Here is an 18,169-nt window from a genome sequence, read left to right on the forward strand (position 1 = left end):
AAAATCCTGCAAGTTCAAAAATTATGCTTTATGCTGGTTAAGTGCGAAAAAAACTTCAGCATAACACTAAATCAACTTTTTAACTAAATATACTATATGTCTTGAATAGACTATTCAATAGATTGATGGTGTTTTCAGATTATATGGTTAATTAAAGAAGCTTCATTTTTATTTATTTATACAGTCACATATGTCAAAGTTAAGTTATACAGTGAGACCTCGATATAAGGTCACCCTAAGGAACATCGCAAAAGTGACCTTATAAGCGGGGTGACCTTTTAACCGATTCATTAGCAGTTCGTAACTAAGCACATAAATAGTACACACTATGATTTTCTAAAAATTGTTATGTAAACGAAAACGATCGGCCATAAATTAAATATTTAAGTCAATAAATTTTAATAGAATTAGTAAAGAATTAAAGAAAGATAGATTTTTAAAAAACTTTTAATTTAAAATAAAGTTGTATACAAATTTCCTCAAAGTGTACATACACACATTACATCTTATCTTATTTAAAATAATCATTTATGCAGGTCTGTCTCGCTTCTGGTTTCATTTTTCGAACAATGATTTCTAGATTTTGTAACTTCTCAAAATATTACTCAGCTCCCTCATGGTTTGTAAAAAAAATTCGCATGACATTGAAGGCTTCCACTTGGGTTACAGCTACAGTCTCAGGATCACTGTCATTGTCCTCACTGTCCACAACTTGTGAAACAATTTCAGAAATTGCAGTTTGTTCGTTGGCGGCAGCATTTTCCTAAAACTCGAGAGGGGTAATTGCCTTGAAAGGAAGTTAAATAGGCTTTTGTTAGAAAAAAGCTTCCCTCACCTCAGATAAAAATGACCTTATAAACGATAACGATTTTTAAAACTTGACCATATATCCGATAATCTGTAACAAAAAATTCCTATTCAGTGAGCCGGGACTTTGGAAAAGTGACCTTATATGCGGATGACCTTATACCGAGGTCTGACTGTATTTGGTTTCACAGAAATCACAATAGGATTAAATCATACTCTAGAGTGCCTTAAATACTTATTCAGAAACAATATTTAGTAAAATGTTCTTAGTAGAAGAATAGACTGATTCTTTAGCAGTGCTTTCACTTTCATATTTTGTTCTTTTCTCGCAATAAAAAATTATTAACGCAAGAAGTTCGCGCACTCTATTAATCAATATATATAATATTCAAAATGCACGAATTTTGGAAAAAATTTCGTCTTTTGCCATTTTGAATAAAATTTGTTTCACTTTTCTTCCTTGATCTTTCATTGTTTTTGAACATCGGTCCTTGTTATCTAGCTTCCCTATTTATCAGTATTGTTCAGAACCGGTGCAAACAGCAGAACACCCTCCCCCGAACTACGGAATACCTTTCAGAACACATCTCTCTGCAACCATGTGTTCACCGTAGGTAAGGTTTCTTCATGTAAGACGTTTGCATTATTTGTGCATGAATGTAAGATGGACAAATACCTTGTTAAGGCGACACCTTCGACTCCGTAACAGACAAATGAAAACGAAACAAATGTCGGTAGAAACGGTCAAAATGAAACAAATACGGATATTTTTCAGCCAAATAAATATAATAGCGGATGAAAAAGTTGATATACACCATTTTGCGTATGATGATGCAGCAAAAATATTCAATTAGAAGATGTGAAAAATGTATTATAATTAAAGAAATAATTTTTTTCCAAGTATATTCGTGTTTTTTTAATTTTTAGAAATCTCACTTAACTTTTTGAAATCTCACCCTGTTTTTGAGAAAGGGTGAGAAATTCTCTCCCATTTTTTTCTGCAATGAATGCACTGCTTAGACTTTTGTTAGGATCTATTACCTTAATTTTCTGTGCATTATCCATGGTGGTGTATAATTATCTGGAGCAAATTTTTATGAGAAATAAAACCTTTCTTCTACATTTCAATTTCCTTTTTTTTTTCTCTATTAAAGAATCTAACCGTGTACTTGCTGAAATCTTAAATATGTCTGTTATAAAAGTTAAATACTGTAGTGAGTATTCTGTTGCGGTTCTTATTCTAGAAAATGTAAGCTTGTCTGTAATATTTTGTGCCTAAAATGATATGTGATTATTGAAGTCTTTTCGTACGTTATTGTGTTAAAGATGATCTTATATATATATATATATATTTTCTATTAGAGAACTTTTCTGCCTGAGTGACTAAAATATTTTTCTTCTCAATGCCTTTAATTTTGTATAATTTTTGTTTAAAATAAAAATTCCTAGTTTTTACTAAAAGTTTTGATTATTTAAACATTTTGTTTTAATTTTTAGGTTACACCAGATGAAATTATTGATTTGTTTGAGAAAATAACATTAAATATTCATATGACTTTGACAACAAAAGAATATTCTGTTACTGCTTTGATGAAGCTTAGTGTACGATATACAGATACTGCTCCGTAGGTATTTTTAAGTATGCAGTTGAGTGCTGATTATCCTAGTTGATCGGAGACAATGTTGTTTTGAACAACAAAAAATTATGAATTTTTTTTTTGGTAACTTTAAATATTTTTTGGCTTATAACTGGCTATTGTGGAATATTTTAACATATTTCAAATGGTGTATGTAAAAGTTTCTATTTAAACATTCATTGAAAAGTTTGACCAATTTTTGTGAAACTATCTACGTTTTTGAAATTGCACTCTCAATGCCTTCACTGCCTTCTTCCTTTTAAGTTCAAAACTGATACAAAGTTTACAATCAAATTATTATTTTTTCATTATTTGATACAATTAAAGTGTTTAAGCCATATTCAAGTGCTATATTTCTTCAGGTTTAGCCTTTCTACAAACTTATATTAATCTTAATTTTTTGGTATATCTATATCAACATTTTTATGCTTTCCCGACATATTAAAAAACACCTCACAAAATTGATTAGAAAAATACATACAAAAATTACAATAAGACATGTCATGCACTTATTTTTTTATTATTCAGGGTTGCCACGGCACCGGGAGAACCTGGAAAACCGGGAAAATACAGGGAATTAAAAAGTCAAATGCAAAAACAGGGAAAATGCAGGGAATTTCGCGTTTTTCCTTAAAAACCGGGAAAATGCAGGGAATTTTAAATTGCTTAGTTTTTTCGCTGAAAAATGCCGATCTCTTTAACAATCATAAGAAGAAATGATCGCAGCTGTAGCTCGCTCCAAAAACGAAATAACATCCGTTGAACCGTGCGCGGAAGCTCATCCATTTCTACCACCGACACTCCCCTCATCTTCTGCATAGGCCAGTCCAATTTCGAGGAGGTAGCTCTTTCTCCTCTAGAAACTCACAAATTGCGCATGCGCAAGTACGAGTCTCTCCGTCTCGTCGAATGCGCATATGGACTCGCGCTCGCGGAAGTGGCAACATTCCATCTGCTGTTGCGTAATGGTGTAGCTGTTGTTTGGTCGCTCGCACGTGTGTTTACATGTTGAATATTTTGTTGGTATTTTTTATCAATAAAAGTTGGTTAGTGATTTCTTTTAAAAATGAGCTGCTCTAAGTCCGTTTTCAATACGGATTGGATGGATGAAAATATTAATCCCGACTTTGCAGCATGGGTTACCGAAGTTCCGAAGGATCCATTTTCTGCGTACTGCTTGCTGTGCAATAAGAAAATAAGCCTAAGTAATATGGGGAGACAAGCGCTTACCAGTCATAAGAAGACGAAAAATCATACAAAACGAAGTGCCGATTCAGAAAAGACACCATCAATTTTGGATTACGGAAAAACGGAAGTTGCGCATACCTCAAGTCCAAAAACAAAAGATTTGGTGTCCGGAAATAAACCAATAACTAACTTTTTAATTCATGAACAATCATTTAAAGTTGAACTGTTATGGGCATTAAAACTCGTTGCATCGCATTCGTCGTATAATGCTTTTAATGATGTAGCGGAATTATTTTCACTAATGTTCGCTGATAGTGAAATAGCCAAAAAGTGTACGTTGGGGCGTACAAAAATATTGTACCTTATCTGTTTCGGATTAGCACCATTTTTTCAACAATCTCTTCTGAAATCTTTAAAGAACAAAAAATTTGTCATATGCTTTGATGAAGCTTTGAACCGCATTTCGCAAAAATGTCAAATGGACCTTATAGTAAGATATTGGTGTGATTCAACTAATAGTCTCCACAAGATATTTCAATTCTGTATTTTTAAGGCATACTACAGCTCAAGAACTCTTTAAGAATTTTAAAGAAGTTATATCAAGTTTAGACTTAGTTACTCTTACAAATCAGCATGGATGGACCAAGCGTCAATTTAAAATTTTTAAAACACGTCAACGAAGAACTTTTGTCAGAAAATGACTGTAAAATTTTAAATCTGGGTACTTGTGGACTACACATAATCCACGGAGCGTTGCAGTATGGACACAAATCTACTGGGTGGAAAGTAGATGTTACTCTAAGAGCAATGTATGGAATATTTAAAGATAGTCCAGCAAGACGTGCTAATTTTCTGGAAGTAACAGGTTCTTCCGAATTTCCATTAAAGTTTTGTTCTATCCGCTGGGTAGAAAATGTTAATGTTTGCGAACGTGCTCTTAAAGTTTTTGACAATGTAAAAAAATACATTGAGTTCAGTAAAAAAGATTTGCCTGGATCTATGACTTGTGACAATATCAAAGGTGCTTGTCGAGACAAATTGATTCTAGCTAAAATTAGCTTCTTTTCCTATATTTCAAATATTCTTCAGCCATTTCTTAAAAAATTTCAGACCTCTGAACCAATGGTGCCTTTTTTGTATGAAAATGTCTTCATTCTTGTTAGACAGTTGATGAAAAATATTGTCAAAAGTAGCATAATTGAAGAAGAAGGAAAATCATTAGACAGTTTATTTTTGATTGATCTTGATGATCCGAAGAATTTACGGCTGAGAAAAAATACTGACATTGGAATAGTAACTACAGGTTACTTAAATTCTAGTGATGCTACTGAAGCAGAAAAAAGAGACTTTTTGGCTGAATGCTTTCTGTTTGTGAAAGCTACTACAAAAAAAATATTTGAACGTATGTCGAAGAATTTTGCTCTGCTGAAAGCTTCATCATGTTTAAACCCCCATTTTTAAAGAGCAATCCTGTATTATGCGAAAAGCGAATGGTTAGTTTGCTTCAACTTCTTTTTTCGAATGGACAAATTTCGCCGGCCTGTTCAGAATGTGCAAAAATCCAGTTTGAAACTTTTCTTGAAAAACTTAAAAGTGTTTACAAAGAGGAACTTAATTCATTTAGTGAAGATATGCGATTAGACGATTTTTATTCGAATATTTTAAAGTCCAGTGAATTTTCTGAACTTTTTGAAGTCGCAACAATAATTCTTACATTGTCGCATGGCAATGCTGCCGTAGAGAGTGGATTTAGCATAAACAAGGATATGCTTGTTGAGAATCTCAAAGACGAGTCCTTAGTTGGACTGAGGACTGTTTATGATGCCATACATTTTTATGGGGGGGTCTTAAATGTTCCACTATCAAAAGATTTGCTTCATTATGCAAAATTAGCGCGAGGGAGGTACCAACAAGCTTTAGAAAAGCAGAGAAGCATCGAGATAAAGAAGAAGGAAGAAGAGTCCAACAAGCGGAAGGCAGAACACAAATCAAATTGTTGCAGAGGAAAAAAATGAAACTGTTAACTGAAAAATCTGTTGAAGTTGCAGAAATTGATGCTCAAATACAAGAATTGAGCAAAAAAAAAAGGATTGTTAATCTTAATTGAAAATAGTTTTTGTTAATAAGTTAATCAATAAATTGTTTCAAGATAGCAAGAACTTTATTTTTTCCCCACCTGAGTCCTTCATTTTGTGTGAAATTTATTTAGAGCATTAGGTGATGTAGAAGTGAGCATGATTGGTTAATATAATTCCTGTCTTGATGAATTTTGGGTAAGAAAAATTGTTTCTTTTCTGTATTATTTTAAGTAATGTTGAATTATTGCTCACCTCAAGTGTTAAAACTAGGGAAGTAATTTTTTTCTAATCTAAGTATTGTTCGTGTGTTTCTTATTATACTGCGTATACATACAGGGAAAACACAGGGAAATTTTTTTCCAGATTTGAGTGGCAACCCTGTTATTATTCGAAATCAAATGAAACTAGAAATGCCTTCTTCCTTTCTTCAAAGAGTACAAGAAGCAATTTTTTAACTTCCTTTTAATAAATTTTATAACTAAAGACAAATTTTCATGAAAAAAATTGGAGAAAGAGAAAAAAGTGCATGGTTCTTGATCGATTTGCTTAATCAGCGTTTTGATAAATGGTACTCGACTGCAATTTTCTTAAATAACTAAAAATGATGTATTTTTATTTATGTGTGTATACTAAAGTATTTTTCTATTTATTTATTTATCTTTGCAGGCGGGTCAAAAGATTTTTAGATGTTTTTGGAACTAATGTGAATGTGGAACTACAACAACGGGCAATAGAATTTTCTTCGCTGTTTAGGAAGTTTAACCATTTAAGGTATTAGCCTAATCTATCTGTATCCCTTTTGCATGTTCATAACTTATTTTTGTACATTATAATATTTTTTCAATGTTTCGAACATGCTTTCCCTATTTCTTAGGAAAGATTTTTGAATTGAAAATTAATAAAGTTGAACCTTGAAAATCCGAACTGCTGAGGGTCATCCTGTGACTTGAATAAATAAATAATGCCCAATAAATAAATAATACATAACTCCAAAGATCAAGTCTATTTTATTGTTTCAGGACCTAATTGAATTAGAGTAGTTTAACCTTCGTGAGAAACAGGCTTGTGATTAATCTAAGAGCTATCGTAAAATAAATATTGAAGGTGATACATGATGTAGACACTGATAATAAAGTTAGCAAAATATCAGTAGACAAATGACTAGAGTAAAGGGATGACTTTAAAATTGCTGAAGAGTCAGACAGGGTTGGATGCCTGATGTATTTGAAATTTTCTGGAAATGTTTTTCATGGAAAACTACTAAAAAGATTAAAATCACTAAATTTTTGAGAAAAACACATCAAGATACACTTTTTCTGGAATGAGTAAACCACAACACTGGCCATTGTTTTGTGTTTTACTCTTTCCGCACAAACTAGTAAGACATAAATACTTACGATGGATCTTTGCCTGAAAGATCGTTCCAAAATCTTCTAAATAAGCCCATTTTCTTAGATTTTTATTGTCAAAATGTACTTGTGCTAACATTTAAACACAAAGGTATATATTTAAGTGAATACATACTAATGAGTAGTATTTAAAAATGATCAAGATATGTGTGGTGTACATTTAGCATGATCTTAAAATTGATCGAGTAGCAAGAAAAAGTGATTTTACACGTTTTTCAAGGCAGGGCTGCATATTGCCCGTTTTTAACAGTGAACAAGTATATAATTTACTTGAAAAGGCCTTCAGTATAGCCGAAGCAAAATCAACTCGAAGATCGATTGGTTTTTTATTCAACCTTTTATATAGTTAGGCCCTTGACTTAGAGACCCATACCTGAGTAATTGAATAGAGAAATAATAATGGGAATGTCAGAAAAGAAAAAAATTGAAAACAAAAACTTTATTTTTACCTTATATGATTATTTAAAGTTAAGACCCACTCCTGAGGTGAGCTGTAGTCCTTATCTAGAAGTACTGGGCAGATTAGGCAGAAGAAACTTGTTGCTATTTAGAGAAGTGATATAATTTTTATGATGAATCCCGTGAAATCACACCCAAGTGGATAGTACCGTAATTTATGGAAGAAATGCCGCACCTATCGTAAACGCCGCACTTGGGATAATAAGACTTAAAAGAAAAAAAATCATGATAAACGCCGCACAAGTTGTAAACGCCGCACCCATAATAACGATTAAGCGGCAAAAGTGAATATATTACATTAATTCCTTATAAATACTACTACTGTTTTAAATTTAAAATATAAATTAAAATTTATAAATGTATAATTATAATAAAATCAAATATGTAATTTGCTATTGTATATTTTGGACAAACTGCTCAGAACAACATGTTACAATCGGCTGTTGGTGCCTTCGTTAGGTAAAATATTTAAATAACTATATTTATATTACTTTAATATAAATGATTTTTTTACATTACAGTATAGGACCCAAAATTCGGCACTTACGGGACCGACGAAATTTCGGAATTTGCAGAATTTCGGATCTCTTCCGGAAATTCCAATATGACTCCCGTATATTATGATAATTCAATTACGCTGTTAATTTCAGAAAAACCAATAAATTTAGCTAAGTTTCAATTGTAGATTATGATGGAGGGAATTTAAAAACGTCCCATCTTTAGAATAGAAATTTCATTAATTAAAATAATAATCTATAAGATATAATCAAGAAGAAATAATCCGAAGGCTAAATAATTCAAGATGAAATAATCCGAAAAAGAAATAATCGTTTCTTCTTTAGAGCGAGATCATTGTTCTCGTCTTTTCTTTTACATAACATTTTGTTTTAACAAAAGACGCTCACCTCGGAAAATAAAAAGCTAGCAAGGAACTGCAAAAAAGAAGCAAACAACTAATAACGATAAAAATAAACAAGTTAACAAGAAAAAGTAACAGTTAATAAGCAATAAAAAGATAAATAAATCGAATTTAAAAAAAAAAAAGCAGCAAAAGGGATAGAATTCATTTTGTACACCAAGTGAGAAAGAAGTTTCAATGTCAAAAGGGTGTGGCTAATTTATGGTCTAACAGAAGAGGGAAATGGGGGAGGGGGACAAAACCAGTAAAGCACTTGTCAAGATTGATTCATCAGTTTCTCCCAACTTGCATTTCTTTATTTTGTTCATTGGAAATGCAGATGTTTTTACTTTTCAATTATGTTTTGTTTGATACAAATTTATTATTTTTTCTCATGTTTTTATTCTTAAAAGATAAAATATAGTTACTTACTTCAAGAGAAAAAAATTCCAAATAAGAAAATATGACTGATTTTTTCTTTCTCTTTACAAAAAAATTTCTTTTAAAAAAAAAAAAAAATTGTCGGATTAAATGCCGAATTACTACATATTTATATTTTATAAATATTTTTCTTAATTTTATTTATTTATTTTTTGGAAATATACCTCTTTTATTTAAATAAGAAGATATCAGTTTATAAATCGCGTCCATAACAACGATGCATCGGCAAAAATTAAATATACTAAATTAAAGCTTTACAAATATTACTAAAATTAAAATGTAAATTAAAGTATAAAATGTGTAGTCTAACAAAAGCAAGAATCTGTTATTAAACCCTTTGAACAAACTATATAATTAAACTAATATAATTTTACCTTTGAACAACTAATATAATTTTACAATCGGAAATCGCTGGTGGCGCCATCTCTAGGTTAAGAATTAAATAACTAACTTACATTGCAACATATTTACATTTTATTACTTAAGCACGCTTTTTAAAGTGGGTCGCATCCACTTAAAATTTAGGTTCACTCAAACCCTTCAAATTCGCTGCATTCAGAATCTGAATGAAACAATTGAAGCAATTCTTCATCCAATTCAGCAGCATCATTATCTTCCTCTGTCGGATCACTTTCTTCGATAGAACCACTCGGGATTATTTCCGCCTGCGAAAAACCTAACTTTATTGTGTCCGGAGAAATTGCTTTCCAAGCTTCGGAAACCCATCGAGCTACTTCTCCATATGAAGCTCTTTTCAAATTTCCGTTTTTAGTGTACGAGTGATCTTCGCCAGCCATCCATGCCTCCCAAAGCTTTCTCACGTGGCTTTTGAAACTTCTATTTACTGTTAAATCCAGCGGCTGGAGTATTTTTGTTAGCCCACCTGGTATAACAGCTAAAGAAGCTGAAGCTCTTTTTGCTTCATTTTTCACCGAGTCCAGCAAATGTGCACGCATCGAATCCATCACAAGAATGCCACTTGGCTGGAAAAATGACCCTTTTCTTTTACGCCAGACTTCATTAATCCAGTCAAGCATTATTTTCTCACACATCCAGCCCTTCTCGTTGCATTTTATTACGACGTCATTTGGGAAAATTTCTTTAGGCAACGTTTTCCGCTTGAAAATCAGCATCGGTTCACCATTAGCAGCACAGGCAAGTACACAAGTGAAGGATGTTTTCTCGTGGCCAGATGTAGCAATTGAAACGGTTTTAACACCGGTTTTATTTACTGTTCGGTTGGGCGGGCAATCGAACGTCAACGGAACTTCGTCCATATTGACGATTTGGCATTCCTTAATTCCTTTCTGAGCTCTTAAATCCTTCATATAATTCAAAAAGGATTCTTTTTTTTCTTTCCAGTCATCTGGAAGACTTTGGCCGATCGTCGTTTTACTTCGAACAGATAATTTCTTTCTTCTCATGAACCGATGGAACCAATTTGGATTGCCGTTAAAAGTGGAAATTCCCATGTTTGCAGATATCTTTTTGGCTTGTAGACGAATTTTAATGGTTGATACAGGGAGTCCTTTCTCGCGCTGTTCAAAAATCCATTTTTCTAGAACATCTTCTAGCTCAGGCCAGAGCACAGTTCCACGTCTTCTTGCCCGTTTCATTTTCGGCATGCTTTCTAGGCTTTCTTTTTCCGACCGCCATCGGCGAATGCATCTCTCATCTACTTCAAATTCCCGCGCTGCTGCACGATTTCCTGTACTTTCCGCTCGTTCAATAACTTGCAGTTTGAAAGCAGCTGTATAACTCTTATGTCCTATAGGAGGCATATTGTAATATGAAAAAATATTAGCAAATACTAAAAAGAAAACTTTCCGCAATTTAATTTCTCCACAAAGCACATTGTAACAAAGTGAGAAAAAATGTGAAACAGCTATCAACAGGGTGCGTAGCGTTTGTAAAAAGTACTTAAAGGTGCTTTTTTGGGGATTTCGTTTTTAAAAGCTTTTAAAGGTGCTTTTTTCAGTTGGCGTTTTTAAAAAGTGCTTTTTTTTCGAATAATTTTTTTCCCCCTTCAGTGATATCTGGTGGATCGCATGCATTTCACAAAAAATGGGGAGTTTGCTACGTAATCATTCACGCAGACTTCATGTCGTACCCACGTTATGACTTGCGCATACGCGCATACTTGAAACCGAAACCCGAGTGCTTCAATTCGGATAGAGAATGTCAGATCCTTATGAAATCTTTTTCTGTTTAATTTATTTTAATTTTGTTCTTGTTTATTTAATTTACTTCTAACACTTTTTTTGATGTAGGGGGTAAGGGTACTTTTGTTCTGAGTTCAGGGTCAAGTTGAATTCACTCAGTGATGTGGGAAAGTACTGATTGTTTCAATTTACGCCCGTTTCTTTTTGTGTTTTTTTTAACGCTAAAACTGTTTATAAAAAGTTTTTGTTTTTCAATAATATCATTGATTGAATATGAATTTTTTGAGTGCTTGAAAATTTTTGTAAAGTGCTTGAAAAGTTTTTAAAAAGTGCTTATTTTTGATTCAAAGATTTGGCTACGCACCCTGTATCAACCACGCGGTTTGGCGGGAACTAGATCGAGATCAACCCACTTTCTTTAAGGGGTGGTGGGTTATTGGTAGTGGCGCCATCTTTTGTCATAATTCGCAACTATTTTGATAAAAAAAATTTCTTTTCTTTGAAAAATGTAAAATGTATTTTTAAAATATCGTAAACGCCGCAATAAACGCCGCAATTAAAATTTTAAAACTTTTAAACTCGTAAACGTCGCGGCGTTTCTTCCATAAATTACGATACATCAGAAACATTAAATTAAAAGCCTGAATAGCAACAAGTAAGCTTTGCCTCAGTACCCTCAGTAAGCTCTAGATAACTAAAGCTCACCTTAAAGAAAGATTATTAAATTCATATTTGGGTTAAATCACATTTTTTAAAACAATTTACAGCTTTCTCAGTAATTTCAACATTCAATTATTCAGGCTCAGGTCTCAAAGTTAGGGCCTTGTTATATTAAAGTTGAATAAGTAATCATATGATGTGTTAGTTGATTATTGTTTCTGCTGTATTTAAAGATTTTTTTGCAGCAAAATTCATAATTGTTCTCTTTTGACATAAGCAGTAAATTCTCTTAAAAGCTGTGTAAAATATCAGTTTCTTGCTATTTTAAGGTCATGCCCAATGTACCCAAAAGACAAAATAAAGGAAACGCTACTATACTAATACCATTTTTTCATATTTCTCTAGAAATACCAAGATCATTTTATAACTTCAAAAGTGCTTAGATAATGCGATTTCTCATACATATCGATGAAGTTTAAATCTTTTAGAGGTTTGAGGTACTGACAATAAAATACAAACGAAAAATAGTGTTTTTGAACACCCTATGCCTAAAAGGTAGCAATACATTTGTAATTTTTGACAATTAATTTGTTTTTTATATGCAATAATTGCACAAAATTTTGTAAGCCTAGCTTAAATGTTTACTAAGATATGAACATTTTTATAAACTAATTTTTTTGTCTTACGTTTTTTTTTTTTTTTTTGCTATAGCTTTAAAAATATTAAATAAAATTTTTAGAGCAATTTAAAATTAATTACAAAAATTTTGGTTTAAAATTTGAGAAAAATTAGTTCAAAACTGTGCAATATATGAGTAATTAAAGTAGTTCTTTTATACTGCACATGTGCGAAAAATATTTAAAAATATTTTCTTTATTTAGTGAATTGTATTTGGCAACTGATGAAAAAAGTTTGATTTGAATATCTTAAAATTTTTAAAAAGTTTCAAAGCAATTTTCAAAGTAATTTTTGCTTTTTAAGAAAAAGCTCATAATGATAACGGGTTTTCTTCAAATATTATTTTGTTTCATGAAACAAAATTTAATGACAACTGAGTACCTTACAATTAACGTTCATACACCAAAATGTGATTTAATAAAAAAAACAGGCAAAAAAAAGTACCTTACAATTAACGTTCATGCACCAAAATGTGATTTAATAGAAGAAGAAAAAACAGGCAAAAAAAAAATATAATTTTATTGGGGATGATTCCCAACTGTGCCAGTGTCATTTTTGATATATTTTATTCAATAATACAAAATGAAATATGAGAAAATCCCATTATTATTTTGAACATTCTTTTAAAAAGTACGAAAACTACTTAGAAAATAGCTTGAAACTTTTTAAAATTTTAAGATATTCTTCACACTCTTTTTATTAGTTGAATACGATTCACAGCAACATTAAGAAAAAAATTTAATTTTTCCTGCGCATGCACAGTATAAAAGAACTACTTTAATTGCTCATATCTTGTGCAGTTTTAAACAAATTTTTATTACATTTTATTGAATATTTTTAAAGTTACAGCAAAAAAACGTTAGACAAAAAATAAATTTTTATAATAAATGTCCATATCTCCATAAATGTTTAAGTTAGGCTTACAAAATTTTATGTAATTATTGCATATAATAACCAAAATAGCTGTCATAAGTTACAAATCTATTCTGCGTTTTTTGCCATAGGATGTTCAAAAATGCTATTTTCCATTTGTATTTTATTGTAGGTCTCTCAAACCTCCAAAAGCTTTAAACTTCATTGATATGTATGAGAAATTGTATGATCTGAATCATAAGATGATTTTCTGATATAGCTGAAAATGATAAAATGTATTAGTATAGAAGTGTTTGCATTATTTTGTCCATCTCCTGTATACCACATATGTCAAGATTTTTATTAGATACTAGTCATTAGTATGTTCATTGTTAGATTTTAATGGTCTAAGAAAAAACCCTACTTCAAAGATTTTTGAATGACCATTGTCCTTCAAAGTAAAGGTCAACTGAAAGTATTTATGTCTTAATAGTTAGTGTGGAAGTAATAAAATGCAAAATAAGTCAATGCCCTGGTTTAGTCATTTCATAAAAAGTATTGCCATATGTAAATGGATGTGTTTTTATAAAAATTCAATGGAATCTTTTGTTTTCATCACCCCAAAACTTTTAAGAAATTTTTTTTCTTCGCAAAAGTGAAAATTAATGAAAAACGCATCTAATAGTTTTTCTTAAAGAACATATTCTGAGAATTTCAAGGAAATCAAGTATCCAACATGCCATATTTTGAAAAAATACTAAGTATGCATAATTATAATATTTTAACTATTACTATACTAAATAATGAAATCAGGCACAAAACATACTTTCTCTGAATAAACATATGTTTTTTTAGAAAATAAAATTTTTTGACTTCCAAAATACAATGCGGTTGATGCAATCTGAAAAGTATGACCCCAATAGTTGAGTTAGGAGAGCGGTCGAAAGTTTTGGTCAAAGAATTTCACTTTTTGTGCTTTTGATCATATCTCAAAAACTGATTGTGCAATTTAAAACATTCTTGCATTCATTTATGCACTTGTGAACTAAAAATATTTTTATTGAAAAAATAATTTTTAATAATTGTTTATTTGTTCTTATTTTATTTAATGATAATAAAGAAAAAACTTTGAATTGAAAGGAATACAAATTTTTGCATCATTTTAAACTATGTAATTTTAAGTGGCAAAATATTAAATTTTGAACTATAGTAGTATTTTTTAAGTATCACTTCCTTTTCTTCATACTTCTTAAGATTATGATATGAAGATTTTCATATTTCTTATAAAACTTAAAGCCTGCTACTGATTAAAATTGTCATGCATAAATGAACTTAAATGAATGAAAAACAGTTATTCTGATATGATAATTAATCTGTTACCAGTGTTTTTATTAGTTACAAATCTGAGCTCCATTAACTAAGGAAAAAAAACATTTAGAAGGGTGAATATTTCTAGGCTACACATCTTCTGGAAGCTGCTAAAAAGATTTCTATCAAACTAAATCTCTGAACGAATTTTATTTTACGGGCAGCAGCCGGTATTCTCTTTGACCAATATCACACTTGCCAACTTCTATGGATTATCCGTAAAATGTACAGATTTAAGTCTAATTTTACGGGCCTACGGATTAACCTGAAATTTGTACAGATTCCCCGTTTTTAATGTTGCACGGTTAGGGCATCGGCAAAATTCCGCGATTATCAGCTGCTACGGGGCTAGAGTAAAACCATTTGTAAAGGAGGAAAACATAAAAAATGACACGAGTTTTCCGGTCTATTCCAAAGCAACACGGTAACCACACACCCCATATAAGTGGCTTATCCCCGTAACCATAGTAACGGCACGTTCGCGTGTAAACCAGTTGATTGGTTTTTCTTCCCTTCCTTTCTCCGTCCTAACTGCTTCAAGTCTCCTCTAGTGAATGCGCTGTTATTGCCTCTCCCCGTTTCAACTACGTCACTGAACTAGCCGATCAAACCATCGTTAACGAACAAAAACGGTACTGAACTGTCTACTACTACGTAGCTTGTAATCACATGGCGTGCGTTAAAAATAAAACTGAAGAAAACTTATTTTCAGTCATATAAGAATTCTTATACTGCAGAGTTTCCATGCATAAAAAAATCTAATAAAGAAGAAAAGTGTGCTTATTGTACGATTTGTTTTTCTGACTTTCTAATATTGCACGGAGGTAGAAATGATATACATCGAAACGTGACCAAACCGAATCATGCCAAAAACATTGAAAACGCTGAAAATAACCAAAAACTAAGCAAATTTTTTAAGCCACCTGATAATGTCCAAGATGAAGTAATGGGTGCTGAGTTATTGTTTACCTCTTTTATAGTTGAGCATAATGTTCCGCTAAATGCCACCAGCCATGTTGGTCTGCTTTTTCGAAAGATGTTTCCGAAAAGTTAGATTGCGAAACGTTACGGATGTGCTAAAACCAAAACTGCATCCCTTGTCCATGAAATGGCTATGGATCGAACTTCAGAAATTATTAAATATTTGCAAGAACAAGCATTTACTGCAGCATGTGATGGTAGTCACGAAGCTGATTATAAGTTGTACCCAGTTGTGGTGAGTTATTTTAACATGGATCTTTCACGCATTGAAAGTACTTTATTGGTAATCCCAAATTTGGAAGGAAACTCCACAGGTGAAAATATAAGCTCCCTTCTTTCAAATGTGTTTGCTAAATGTGTCATTCCTTTTAGAAATTGTATAGCATTCGGTGCAGATAATGCTTCTGTTATGCAGGGACAGAAAAATGGTGTGATTTCATTTTTAGAAATAGAAAATGAGCACATAATATCAATTGAATGCTGCTACCATTTAATACATCTTGCCTCTGAAAAAGCTGCTGCAACTTTTCCCATTAGGATAGAAGAAGTTTTGGTAGATATTTTTTACTATTTAAAAAGGAGCGTTGATCGTAAGGACTCTCTTAAGAAATTTCAGGAAATGTATGGTAAAGAAGCACAAAAAGTGCCTAAACATGCGTCAACTCGCTGGTTAGGGAGAAGTCTTATACGCTTGGTTAATCAGCGGGATCAATTATGAGTTATTTTAGAGCTGAAGTTTCTGCTTGCAGTGTGTCTGTATCTACTTTGTCCTTTTTCGAAATTCCAAAAGTAGTTGATAAAGAAAGCAGCACAAGAGTAGATAAATTAAAGGATAAACCCGCAGTGCCTAAAGTGGAAACTAAGACTTGTGCAATAATGAAACAGCCTTTGACGCATAAACAGGACCCAACTAATGGTAAAAAAAGGAAAAGTTTACAGCGAGAAAGTGTGATTCCGATTAAAGGACATTAGAGGATTAAAGGCTAAGGACAAAGGATTAAAGGCTAAAAAAGATTCAACTTTATCCAAAGATGAAAAAATTTTTATGTTTTTATCTTCAAATTTAAATAAGTGCTTCAGTTTATTTCTTTTAAGTATTAACCCTACATTTGAAAAGGTAAATGTGATTTTGCAGTCATCTTCCCCACAAATTCATCTGTTAAGAGCTCTTCTTTTGGATCTGTTAAAAGAACCTTTTTCCAAATTTGTTAAACCTTCTGAGGTTAAAGGAAACTAGTTAACATGCGTTAATTTTCTTTCTTCTTTCAACCATAAAGATCAGCAAAATTTAGTTATAGGCGGTGCAGCAATGGGCTTAATTTCAAATTCTTCAGAAAAAGAAAAATCATTGTTTTATGCAGCTGTTATCAAATATTTCATAACATAAAAATGTGAGTATTTTGTTAAGAGCCTGTGAATATATTGTTTTGTTAGAGCCTGTGAATATATTGTTAAGAAATTCCCTTTAAATGATCAAGTTCCTTAAAGATGCTGAAGTTGCTGACTAAATAAAATTGAAAACTCCAGTTTTGAAAGTGTGAGATATTTTGTAAATTTGTTTCCCTTCCTTTTAAAAACAAAAAGTAATGAAACCAAGTTTACAGCAATAAATGAACTGCAGAAACAGTTTTGCCAACTTCAGTTAGAAGATTTGAGTGATTTCAGATAGATCAATTGATGTGCAGTGGTCAATGATAAGTCAAATGAAAGGTGCGGATAGCATGTTTAAGTATGAAAAATTGGTAAACATTGTCTTGTCAATTCTTCTAATACCTCATTCAAATTCAAAATGTGAGAGAATTTTTAGTTTGGTTAAATAGAACCGTTCTGAATCGCGAACAATTATGTCTAATAAAACTTTAGAAAGCCTGCTTATATTAAAAACCAAATTTTCTAAAATCTGTCACGAACAAGTGTTTTAAAAAGATTTTTTAATTAAAGCAAAGAAGGCTACTTCAGCTTCTTTAAGTTCAGCATCCTCTTTTGCTGTTGATTTAGAAGAAAACCCTTAAAGAACTATTTTATTTTGCATATAGCATTTTTCTTTAAAAGTAGCATCATTGTAATAGAATTGATAACAGAATTTGAAATAATTGTAATAGAATTTGAAATGATTAAGATGATAAATGTATGGTTGATTAGATATTTCTGTACATTTTCTAACAAATGCAATTTAAAAATTTAATGAAAATTTGCTTCTCACTTCATCAAAATTTAATCATGTGATAGATTCTATAATTAATATATTTATTATTCATTTCTGGTCTATTTGTTACTTATTAAATAACTCGAATAGTCTTCGTTAAACTTTTCATAAAAAAAAGTTTTACTGATGCCAGTTTTTTTAAATTGGCAAGTATGCTACATTTTTTTTTTTTTTAAATCAGCATTGATTTGTAATTTCAACCTTCTCACACTATCCTTGGTTTGTGTGAAGAGATCTTACTCTTAACAAGATCTCTTCATCCAAAGTAAGTTTAACTATCTCCAAGTCAATTGAAAAGAGCTAGTGCCCACCAGTTAAACCCAGGGTTCGCCAAGTGGGCCCACT

General features: G+C 31.6%; 1 protein-coding gene across 1 annotated transcript in view; it reads left to right on the forward strand.

Moving 5' to 3' along the window:
- Positions 1–18,169, forward strand: part of LOC107448549 (adaptor protein complex 1, gamma subunit) — a gene marked incomplete at its 5' end in the record, with an annotated part of 82,712 nt that overhangs the window by 49,363 nt on the left and 15,180 nt on the right. Inside the window, 2 exon segments of the mRNA XM_071187594.1 lie at positions 2,305–2,432; positions 6,377–6,481. Of these exon segments, the coding sequence (XP_071043695.1) occupies positions 2,305–2,432; positions 6,377–6,481 (233 nt within the window).

This window comes from Parasteatoda tepidariorum, chromosome X1 (genome assembly GCF_043381705.1).
Source record: "Parasteatoda tepidariorum isolate YZ-2023 chromosome X1, CAS_Ptep_4.0, whole genome shotgun sequence".
In the NCBI taxonomy this organism is placed as follows: Eukaryota; Metazoa; Arthropoda; class Arachnida; order Araneae; family Theridiidae; genus Parasteatoda; species Parasteatoda tepidariorum.